The following is a 10,832-nucleotide window of genomic DNA, read 5'->3' as shown; positions in this document are numbered from 1 at the left end:
ACATTTGTGCACGGACTACTGAGATTTTTATATTATATATTTCCTCTCAAGAACAATTCATTTAACTTTGCTTCGAATCACATCTTTAATATATCATCTCCATCTTAAATCCTAACTTACTCATATAGGCTTTTTTAACTGCCCAACTCACTTTGAAAAACAAAAAAAGAGGTAAGGTGAATTAAGAAAAGGTTTGCAAGTCAGTTACAGATTATAACAATGCAAAGTAAGGTGTTTTTTAGGCTACTCATTTGCAAGAACTCTTCAAATGAGTGAAATATTTTATCACTATCACTCCATTCACAATTGGTAAATTAGAGTAGAGATTTTATGGGAGCGAAACTTGAGAAATTTGAGATATTTAAGATATAATAGAAAATCTGTGACTTGTTTCTTTGTTTCCTTTTCTAATAGGTAAATTGTATAAATTATTTTCCAAAGGATCGTACAAAAGAAAACCTTGAGAACTCCTTTCTTAAACAGTAGTTGTACAAATATTTAAGATATAGTACAAAATGTCTGACAACCGATTTGTTTTGACAATGCAATGCACTGCAAATGATCGATACCTTAAGTGTGTGTTTGTGCTAGAACTGCAGCCGCTTCTTCTGGGCCAATCCATTGCCCCTAACCGTGGTCTCCACCAGCTTCCGCTTCAGCGCGGGCTTCTCCTCGCCGGCCTGCGGATTGGCGCCCTCCTTGGCGGCCAAAATGGCCGAGGGCATGGGCAATTTGGGGCCCACAGTGGGAGCGGGCTTATTGCCAAAGTACGGCATACTGAGGGCCTCCTGGCAGGAGACTCGCCTCAAAGGATTCATGGCGAACAGGCGACGCATCAGGTGGATCAAATCATTGCCAGCGGCTGTGAAGATATTCTCGAGCGGGGTTCCCGGAAAGTTCCTAAACTGCAAATAATCATGCAGCTTGCCCAGATGCGGCCATTCCGCATCCGACGGGGTGCCCAGGGTGGCAAAGATCCGGGTCAGCTGGTCCAGATCCGAGTCGCCCGGCATGAAGGGCACCCGCAACATGAGCTCCGCCAGAATGCAGCCCACCGCCCACATATCCACGCCGGTGCCATATTGCCGGGCGCCGAAGAGCAGTTCCGGCGAACGATACCAGCGGGTGACCACGTGGTGGGTGTAGATGCGATTCGGCGAGCCAAACGACTTGGCCAGACCGAAATCACCGATCTTCAGCACTCCATCGCTGTTCACCAGCAAATTGTTGGGCTTCAGATCGCGATGGAGGATCCAGTTGAGATGCAGATACTCCAGGCCCTTCAGCGTCATTATGGCATAGGCCTTGATGTTCGCCTGGGTGAGGATGATCTTCGTGTCCTTGATGATCACCTCCAGATCGGTGTCCATGAAGTCGAAGACCAGCGAGACATTCGAAAGCTGGCCAAAGACATCGACCAGGCCAATGATGTTCTCGTGCTGCAGCTCCTGCAGGATCTTGATCTCCCGCAGAGCAGTCCGGTTGATGCCATCGCGTGCGTCCTCGCGGGATCCCTTCTTGATCTTCTTCACGGCCACAATCTGGCTGGTCACCGTGTCGCGGGCCTTATAGACGATGGCGAACTGCAGCCGGTAAGTAGAACGTTAGATTTTGGCCTCTTTTCCTCGAACAGAACTCACCTGACCCTCGCCCAGGAAGGACAATTTGGCATAGCGATCCTTCTTGTCGTTGGGATTGGGCAGCATCGTGGGGAAGCCTCATAAATAACACAAAAAACAAAGAAATGCCAAAACAATTCAATTTCGCACACGCTATCGATAACCGATAGGTGCCGGCATTTGGTATCGCGGAGTAGAGGTGCCACTCATGGCCGCTTTCAAGCCAAAACGTGTTGGCTAGAAAATATTATAATTATTTTTATTAACAAATAGTTTGAAATTCTTAAACATTATTTTTATAATAGATAAAACTTGTAGATAATCTCAAAATTTAGAGTAGTTAGATTAAAGTTGATGATGATTGAATAAATATAATACCACTAAATGCCTTTTTTATTTTTGGTTTTGGTGTCAGGCCAAACATTTTTCATTACAACAATTAATTACATTTAATAATAATATTTTTATATTGTATTAATCTAAAGATAGCTTTTAATGAATCAATGTTACTTCTAGTTTTTGTGAAGAATTATAATTATAATGAAAATCCACATACTTTTAGCTAGTTTCTACCGCTAGCTACTACCACTACCAAATACCGGTTATAGTTTACTTAATATCGTTTATATTATTTTTTCTATGACTGTATTGTAAGATATATTTATTTATAGGGGGATTCCCTAAACTGTTGAATTGCTGAATTGTTGAAAATTCAACAAAAAATTTCAGCAATTATGGAAACGACCCAAAATGGTTCCTATTGAATTTTAAAACAGCTGTTATTTGTTGAAAAATTTTACGGAACTTTAAGCATGTAAAATTAGATTAATTATTGCTAGTTACTGTCTAAAAGTGTTATAAAGGTAAAAAGAACCACAAATATGCTTTCTAAGTTGATTTTAAAATAAATAATTCGTACTGGTGAAACTAAAATGTTACAGAGTTGCCACGACTTTTAAAAAAAGGTGACAACTCTGGCTTTTCAGCAATTCAAGAAAATTTTCAACAGCCCCGAGGCTGTTGAATTGCTGAAATTTCTGAAAGTTGACTTTGTATGGAACAGCTGATTAACAGCTGACCAAAATTCAACAATTCAGCAATTCAACAGTTTAGGGAATCCCCCTTATATTAAATAAAAAAGGATTAAAAATTATAAAATGTCAAGATATCTTCACGCTATTTCCGATACCGGCGAAACATCGATGGAGCAAGCGATAGTGCCATCGATAGTTTGCCATCCCTAGCTAGAAAGCATTTTTTTTTACTCGAAAAAAACTATAAAACTTGCTTGTTTTTGTGGATTTAATTGATTAAAAGGACGGCAGGATGGACGTGCGACCCAACCAGACGATATATATCAACAACCTGAATGAGAAGATCAAGAAGGAGGAGCTGAAGAAGTCGCTCTACGCGATTTTCTCGCAGTTCGGCCAAATCCTGGACATTGTGGCACTGAAGACCCTGAAAATGCGCGGCCAGGCATTTGTGATCTTCAAGGAAATCGGTAGCGCCTCGAATGCCCTGCGCACCATGCAGGGATTCCCCTTCTACGACAAGCCCATGCAGATAGCCTACTCCAAGTCGGACTCGGATATTGTGGCCAAGCTGAAGGGAACCTTCAAGGAGCGCCCCAAGAAGATCAAGCCACCGAAACCGGCGCCAGGTGCCGAGGAAAAGAAGTGAGTATCCCATTTTAATCCGCGAATTTATTGCCCTGTCATGGCGCTCCAATGTGTCAGGTCTATAAGGTTTGCTTTTCCAAAAATTATAGAGTTGCCTCCCTTGCAATGTAGACTGTAATAACAAAAAAAAGGTCTAACATCTTCCCGTTTAAGCCGTTTAATCCATTTTGATGTTAAATTCCACTTTACAGACCTATATTTTGAGTATTCATGCTATTTTTTTACAATGTGGCTTTATTTTTGACAAGTTTTTATACTATTACTATTAGTATTACTATTCCCATCTGGGTTATTTAATATTATAGTCCTTTCAATTCAGGAATTTATTGCCATTTGTCCATTTTTATGTTAAATTCCATTTTACAGACCTACATTTTGAGTATTCATGCTATTTTTCTACAATGTGGCTTTATTTTTTAAAATTTTGTATACTATTACTATTCTATTACTATTAGTATTGCTATTCCCATCTGGGTTATTTAATATTATAGTCCTTTCAATCCAGGAATATATTGTCAAGTCTATAAGGACTTTGTTTCCAAAGATTATAGAGTTGTCTCCCTTATAATTTCAGTCCCTAGAACCTACATAAATGTTTTAGAAAGCAAGAATAAGAAAAAAAGAAATAACATCTTTCATTTTCTAAAAAAAATCTTAACTTATCCCGCCGTTTAATCCATTTTGTTGTTAAATTCCATATTACAGACTTTAGTTTTTCAATATTCATGCAATTTTTCTACAATATAGCTTGTTTTGGACCATTTTTAATACTTTTACCATGTTCCACCTTCGCAGGGACAAGAAAAAGAAGCCGACCAGCGCGGAGAACTCGAACCCGAACACACAAACGGAGCAGCCGCCCAACCAGATCCTCTTCCTCACCAATCTGCCCGAGGAGACCAACGAGATGATGCTGTCCATGCTGTTCAACCAGTTCCCCGGCTTCAAGGAGGTGCGTCTCGTGCCGAATCGCCACGACATCGCCTTCGTGGAGTTCACCACGGAGCTGCAAAGTAATGCCGCCAAGGAGGCGCTGCAGGGCTTCAAGATCACGCCGACGCACGCCATGAAGATCACCTTCGCCAAGAAGTGAGCCCAGCGCCTACACGGACTCTAGGTGTAAACGTCGCTGGCTGGAGGTTCAAGCCACTCCATTTATAATTTAAAGTATAGAATAAATCAATATATACATACAGAGATAAGATTCGATGTTCTATTGGATTTCTTTAATTCGTTTAAGTTTGGCAAAGTTAAAGACTAAACTATTCCCTTCCCCCTCTGATTTGTGAGGCAATCAAGTAAAATCTTCTATTTTCAGTTTTCAGACCCTTTATTCCATTTTTCCATTTTTTACTGGTAAATATTTGTTCTTGTCTTTGTGTTCGGCAACAATATCATCATTTGTTTGTGTAGTGTTAACAAGAAACCAGCAATGTTTTGAAAATTGAGCAGCTATGTCGGTCGTACATATTTCAAATTAGTTTAGATTGAGATAGCATGTAGAATATTTAAGGATAATTCGTGTGCGCAGCATATTGTCAATGTTATAAGATTACAATGATGGCGACCACTTGGAAGTATTTGGATGTGTAGTGTTGACGAGGAGTTTTGCTTGAGGAAGGTCCCAGGTCCTCCATGACATCAATCTTATAACATTTACAAGCATCATCATCAGTAGGGTGTGTTTTTCTCTCGGGATATCGGGTGTTGTGTTGGCTTGTTTGTAACAGGAACTCGAAGCTATGAGGCTATTTTGAACGGCATCTGAGGGCAAGGATAATCAGTTATCTATTGCGATCCCTTACCATTGAGGAAAACTACTTACTATTTCGGTATTAGTGGTCCAAGACGGCCTCCTGGTCGTGCTCCTCCAGCTCGCTGATGACCACATCGTTGACACTGCCACTGGAGGAGGCACTTGGCCCGGCACTGCACGCATCCTCGGATCCCGGCAGTCCTCGCTGCTCGGTGGCCTCCACATCCGCCGCCACATCGTCGACATACTTCTCCATGGACTTGGCCAGCTTATCCGGATTGCCGCCAACGAAGAGCTCCAGGACCTCGCCGGCCTTGATGAAGACAAAGGTCGGCATGCTGGTCACATTGTAGTCCAGCGTGATGTCCTCGTTCTCGTCCACATTCACCTTGAGCACAACCGCCCGGTCCGAATACAGCTCGGCCAGCTCCTCCAGTTTTGGGGCTATAATCTTGCACGGACCGCACCAGTTGGCATAGAAATCGATCACCACCAGCTTGTCCTCGGCGAGGGCCAGCTGCTGGTCGAGATCTTCCTTGTTCCTCACCAGGTACACCATGATTTTAACTAAAATGTATTAAAAAAAAAAGTTACAAAAAAAAATGTCTATGAAAAGTTGTCAAAATTTTTTTTCTATGAAAATTACTTTGGAAATTTGGGAGCGGAACGACTGCTCACAGCGAAATATCAGGCCGAAATGAACGAGCTGGGATCCGTCAATTAATAAGGAAGACAAAATTCATTGGAACAAGCCTACTTGGACCCAAAAACAATTTTTAAATGTCATCCGGGGTGGATTGAGGTGAATAGAGGTGTATTAGTGGGACCACTCGGAAATAACCCCTTTGACTTACAGTGCTGGACAAAATAATAGTGGTGCGCAATTGGAAACTAAACAAAAATAACCACTGTTTAAAAAACACTAACAAGTATTAAGAATTATTATGATTATTCAGTTATGATATTTTAAGCGGTAGATAATAAACTTAGGGAATTTTGAATACACAAAACATATTCAGATATACAAATAAAATGTTCATACATTGAGTACCATTTTTTGTTAGCAAAATGAGGAATAGCAGTTATTCTTTTTCATTTCTAATTATTCGGATATCAAATATTCAGGCAATTTTTTATGAGGAATAGCAGTTATCCCTTTTTATTTATAATTATTAGTATATTAAATATTCAAGCAATTTTTCAACTGTTGATTTTATTTTTTCAGATGATTGAAAAATGTTTTCTTAGAAAGTGCACTATTTTTTTTATATAAATAATTTGATAAAGTTGCGATAGTTTTTGTGTGGTGAAATAGTGTGGCCCCTCGCTGCCAGCTTTTCGATGCTTTCCCAACCAGCTGGCAGCCCTGTCGCGGCGGCCATTTTACCACCGCGAGAGGCGGCCATTTTGTTTTTACCACCGCGAGAGGCGCAAAATTGCGAATTCAGCAGGCAAATTGGCGGGAACTCCAGTCTCCAATCGCGATTTGGGCCCCTATAAAAGCCCCCCAGCGCCGCGTGTGCCTCCAGTTCAGAATTCGCCACAAAAGGGTTACCACCTAGCCAGCAAAAAAAAAAGCTTTTTAAATTACCACCTTAAAACCCGTAATCTTCAGCAAATCCGTGAAAATGGCTTCTGTCCGCACCATGAACGACTATCACAAGAGAATCGAGGCGGCCGACGACAAGCTGATTGTCCTCGACTTCTACGCCCAGTGGTGCGGACCCTGCAAGGATATGGAGAGCACGGTGAAATCGCTGGCCAGGAAGTACTCATCCAAGGCCGTCGTCCTCAAGATCGATGTGGACAAGTTCGAGGAGCTGACGGAGCGCTACAAGGTGCGCAGCATGCCGACCTTCGTCTTCCTCAAGAACAATCGTCGCGTGGCCGCATTTTCCGGCGCGGATGAGCACAAGCTGACCAACATGATGGCCAAGCTGGTAAAGGCCTAGAAAAATCGAAATCGACATCGAAATCATCGTTCGGAGCCGGGCTCCACCACCACTACCTATAGATTATGGATTTTAACCCATGTTCAAAGTGTTCCTTTTGTAATCGTCTTAACTCAACTATTATTAATGTATGTATGATGTATAGCTCGTAAGCGATGTGGGAGTAGGAGATGCGCGTGTGGTCATAAAAAGCAGAAACTAACTAGAAATCAGGAGTGAAAAGACCCAAAAATGTGAAAGGTGAAAAAAAAACCTAACCTCAATCATGATATGTATGTTTTAGTGCGTGGAGGCGTGTCTGCGACATAACCTCTTAAGTCTGAGAATTGTATTCTGTTTAATCAAAAAATCAACTCGAAATGCCATTTTGGACAAAGAAATTAGCTTTAAGGTTAGGCACTTAGCAATTCGATCAATAAATTGTAACCACTCTGACTATAATTTACCATTACTGCTTTCTTTTTGGTTTTGGGCTTCTTTTTTCAGCTTTAAACTATCAGCTAAATATATTGGGTTTCCATGATAACTCAATACCATGTGATTCAAAAAATGGTTTCCTGTACTAAAATAAATAAAATATCATAATTATAGGACTTGTAATAGCTAAGAATGTCTATTTAAGTACGGATTCTCATCACTTTTAAAAGTTTATAAGAAATGTAGAAGATTCCAGAATGAAAACTTAGGAGGCCATGATTCTCCTTTAATACCAATTGATACCGCTCGATTTTCTTAATAGTCAGTAGGCTTCGGGTTGTCGTGTCAAAAGGTTAACACATTCCAGCTGGCATTAGCTAACAAAACTTAAAATCACACACATGAAAAAATCCCTTTCGTTAGCCAATATTCCGAAAAAATCAAACCTTTGGAAAGTTGCAAAATTGCCAAGTGCCATTGATATCCCGATTTCCACATAGAACCCATAGTCAGTAAAGGTAGAGATCCCAGGAAGGGGAGATCCCAATCCAGACATATATAGACCATGTCGTATCAGATCAAATCGACGCCGTATTTCCGGCGGATGTTCAACAACAGCAAGAAGAATGGCCAATTGCAGAGATTGAGGGATGAGTACGAGCGGATCCAGGAGTTCAATGACCGCACCATCGAGCTGAAGATGCGTCAGGTGCGTTTGAAGCGTCTCTTCCGGGAGATCGAGGAGCTCAAGGCGGGATCAGCTAGTGAAAATGCCACTGGCGGTGCTCCGCCAAGTAATCCGAAGAGATCCCTTGGGGGCTCCAATCTGCGGCGCCGGAATCATTATGTCCGCTTGACAAACACCACGCCGGAGCAGAAGATCCATGAGCAGCGTATAGAGACCTTGGCCAGGGCCCGGGAATTGGGCAAGGAGATATCGCGGCGAAACGCCCAAATGGCCGAAGCCGGAACTGGTGGCTTCCTGAGGAGCGAACTCCGGCTGACGGCCAAGATGCAGGCGGTGGAAGATGCCCGCAAGGATGCCGTGGAGCGCAGGGAACGCGCCGCCAAACGGATCTCGTATGGCAACGATCAGTCCCGCCAGAATCTCCAGCGATTGCTCCTGGTGCGCCAGCGAAAGATGTGCGCTGGAAATCGGTCGCATCCTCAACCGCATCCGCAGCCCAATTGCCAGGCTGTGGTTCCGCTTCCCATAACCACCCAACAGCTTCCAAGGATGCAGATAAGGTATCATATTAGGTCTTTAACAGAGATATAATTATATATGTTTATATGAAATATGTAATCAAAAAACAATCAATTTAAATTTTAGGATCAAGTGATCTACTTATTTAAATTTTATGATCAAGAAGATCTCTTGTTCTTGATCCTAAAATTTACATTGATTGGTATTTAATTACATATTTTATATACATATGACATATATCATTGTATCTATGTATATCTATATACATATCTATATCAAATACCAATCAATTTAAATTACATATTTTATATACATATGACATATATCATTGTATCTATGTATATATATATACATATCTATATCAAATACCAATCAATTTAAATTTTAGGATCAAGATAATCACTTGTTCTTGATCCTAAAATTTAAATTTAAGATAACTTATCCCTGAACCTAAAATTTAAATTTAAGATCACTTATTCTTGAACCTACAATTTAAATTTAAAATCACTTGTTCCTGATCCTAAAATTTAAATTTAAGATCACTTATTCTTGAACCTACAATTTAAATTTAAAATCACTTATTCTTGATTCTAAAATTTTAATTGAATTGAATTGTATTGAATTTTGTAGTTCAAATAACATAATAGTTTCATATTTAAATGTAACTACATTTCAAATTATTCTGACATAAAAATATTATTTACATTTAATGTTAAGAAATGAAGTAGTGTTCTTTTATAGGAAGTTCTTAAATCCTTTTATAAATATATAAACATGTACATATATAGTTTTGTAGTTCAAATAATATTATTATTTTTTTCATATTATTTTTTGGCATAAAAATATTATATTTTCACATTTAATATTAAGAAATTAAGTAGTGTTCTTTTATAGGAAGTTCTCAAATCCTTTTAGAAATATATAAACATTATTCCTATTTTACATCCCAATAAATCTCCCTTTTGCAGGCCAAGTCATCTGTATCCGGACTACCGCCAACTGACCGCCAGTCAGCTGCAACTCCTGGCGGTTGAGGACGAGCGGTCGGCGGAGCAGCAGCGCATGCGTCGCGACCAGGAGGAGGATGAGCGCCAGCTGAAGGAGGAGCAACTCAGGCAGCAGGAGGATCAGGAGGATCAGGAGGACTCTTCCGTGGAGCGTTTTCGTCGACAGGACTCGTCAATGCCATCGCAGGAGATTGACGATGAGGACGAGGACAGCGAGGAGCAGCGGATTATTCAGCTAAGGCTTCAAAATCCCGAATTGGCCGACGAGCTAGAGCGGCGGCGGCGACGACAGCAGGAGGACGAGGAGGAGGAGGAGCAGCTGCAGAGGCGGCTGCGGCATCTCCACGACGAGACTTCGCCCCTGCGGCTGGCCCGCATTTCGCTCAGCTCGACCGTGACGGAGGGCACCAATGCCACCAATGTGACTGTGGAAACAGCAGCCACATCCCCGTATCAAGGGGACTCCGTTTCCGAGTTGGAGGAGGAGGTGCACACTGCTCCGCTGGCCAACACAGTCGAGGATCCCTTGGCCCTGGGCCAATCCAGCTCCGCTTTGATATCCTTTCATCAACCCACTCGACGAGTTCCGTTTCAACCGGGCTACGATTCTCCCATGAATTCCATGTGCGCCTCCAGCAAGTGGCGCCAGATTTCGCTGATGATGCCCTGGTTCAAGGCCTTTCCCGACCTCAAATCCGAGCGAGAAACGATGACGCCAGCACCGGCCTCCAATCAGGCCACCTACACGTTCAGCCACGTGGCCACGCAGGCGGAGGAGGAGCCGTTTCCGCCTCCGCCCTGCGAGTTCCTGCTCTCCACCTTTGATTTCATTGGCACCGCTGAACGTTAGGCGGCTGTAGAGGATCCAAGTGCATATTTCCCAATCGAATTCCAATCCCAGAGGAATGCGGTGTGTGCTGAAATATACAAGTTACACGCGTTAATAAAAGTTTAGAGTTATTTGGAAAAAAAAACTGTGGCCATTATTTTAGAATTTATTTGGTTAAGCTTAAAAATTTTTAAGATCTTTTTAAGATATATATTTTGGATGATCATTAAGTTAAGAAAAGTCATTCCTATGTGGTTTACCGGAACTTAAATATAATTTTGCATACTAAAATTACCTTCGATGCGATTCCGTTGGGTTAATGAAAAGATTTATTTTGTAAAAAGATTCCCTCGCTTTTTCCGA

The 10,832-nt window shown here is 41.5% G+C and overlaps 5 protein-coding genes across 5 annotated transcripts; 3 read left to right on the top strand and 2 right to left on the bottom strand.

Moving 5' to 3' along the window:
- Nucleotides 1–66: 66 nt before the first annotated feature.
- Cdk7 (Cyclin-dependent kinase 7) lies at nt 67–1,796 on the bottom strand. Its single transcript, XM_017153743.3, has 2 exons — nt 1,641–1,796; nt 67–1,583 (listed from the first exon to the last, which is right to left on the bottom strand). Exons 1-2 carry the CDS (start codon nt 1,704–1,706, stop codon nt 588–590), a joined length of 1,062 nt encoding a protein of 353 aa, XP_017009232.2. The 5' UTR covers nt 1,707–1,796; the 3' UTR covers nt 67–587.
- A 1,049-nt stretch (nt 1,797–2,845) lies between these two features.
- snf (U1 small nuclear ribonucleoprotein A snf) lies at nt 2,846–4,496 on the top strand. Its single transcript, XM_017153876.3, has 2 exons — nt 2,846–3,298; nt 4,097–4,496. Exons 1-2 carry the CDS (start codon nt 2,946–2,948, stop codon nt 4,392–4,394), a joined length of 651 nt encoding a protein of 216 aa, XP_017009365.1. The 5' UTR covers nt 2,846–2,945; the 3' UTR covers nt 4,395–4,496.
- Nucleotides 4,497–4,607: 111 nt separating this feature from the next.
- On the bottom strand, nt 4,608–5,858 carry TrxT (Thioredoxin T). The gene is made up of 3 exons (XM_017153877.3): nt 5,704–5,858; nt 5,127–5,624; nt 4,608–5,065 (listed from the first exon to the last, which is right to left on the bottom strand). Exon 2 carries the CDS (start codon nt 5,614–5,616, stop codon nt 5,137–5,139), a length of 480 nt encoding a protein of 159 aa, XP_017009366.2. The 5' UTR covers nt 5,617–5,624; nt 5,704–5,858; the 3' UTR covers nt 4,608–5,065; nt 5,127–5,136.
- Nucleotides 5,859–6,580: 722 nt separating this feature from the next.
- On the top strand, nt 6,581–7,450 carry dhd (deadhead). The gene has a single exon (XM_017153523.3). The coding sequence runs from the start codon at nt 6,686–6,688 to the stop codon at nt 7,007–7,009; it is 324 nt and encodes a 107-aa protein (XP_017009012.1). The 5' UTR covers nt 6,581–6,685; the 3' UTR covers nt 7,010–7,450.
- Nucleotides 7,451–7,750: 300 nt separating this feature from the next.
- LOC108065523 (trichohyalin) lies at nt 7,751–10,595 on the top strand. The gene is made up of 2 exons (XM_017153528.3): nt 7,751–8,674; nt 9,602–10,595. Exons 1-2 carry the CDS (start codon nt 7,992–7,994, stop codon nt 10,488–10,490), a joined length of 1,572 nt encoding a protein of 523 aa, XP_017009017.2. The 5' UTR covers nt 7,751–7,991; the 3' UTR covers nt 10,491–10,595.
- The last annotated feature ends 237 nt before the right edge of the window (nt 10,596–10,832 follow it).

The sequence above is a fragment of the Drosophila takahashii genome, chromosome X, assembly GCF_030179915.1.
Source record: "Drosophila takahashii strain IR98-3 E-12201 chromosome X, DtakHiC1v2, whole genome shotgun sequence".
NCBI lineage: Eukaryota > Metazoa > Arthropoda > Insecta > Diptera > Drosophilidae > Drosophila > Drosophila takahashii.
Note: the sequence above shows the minus strand (reverse complement) of the source record. Positions and strands in the feature narration are given on the sequence as shown.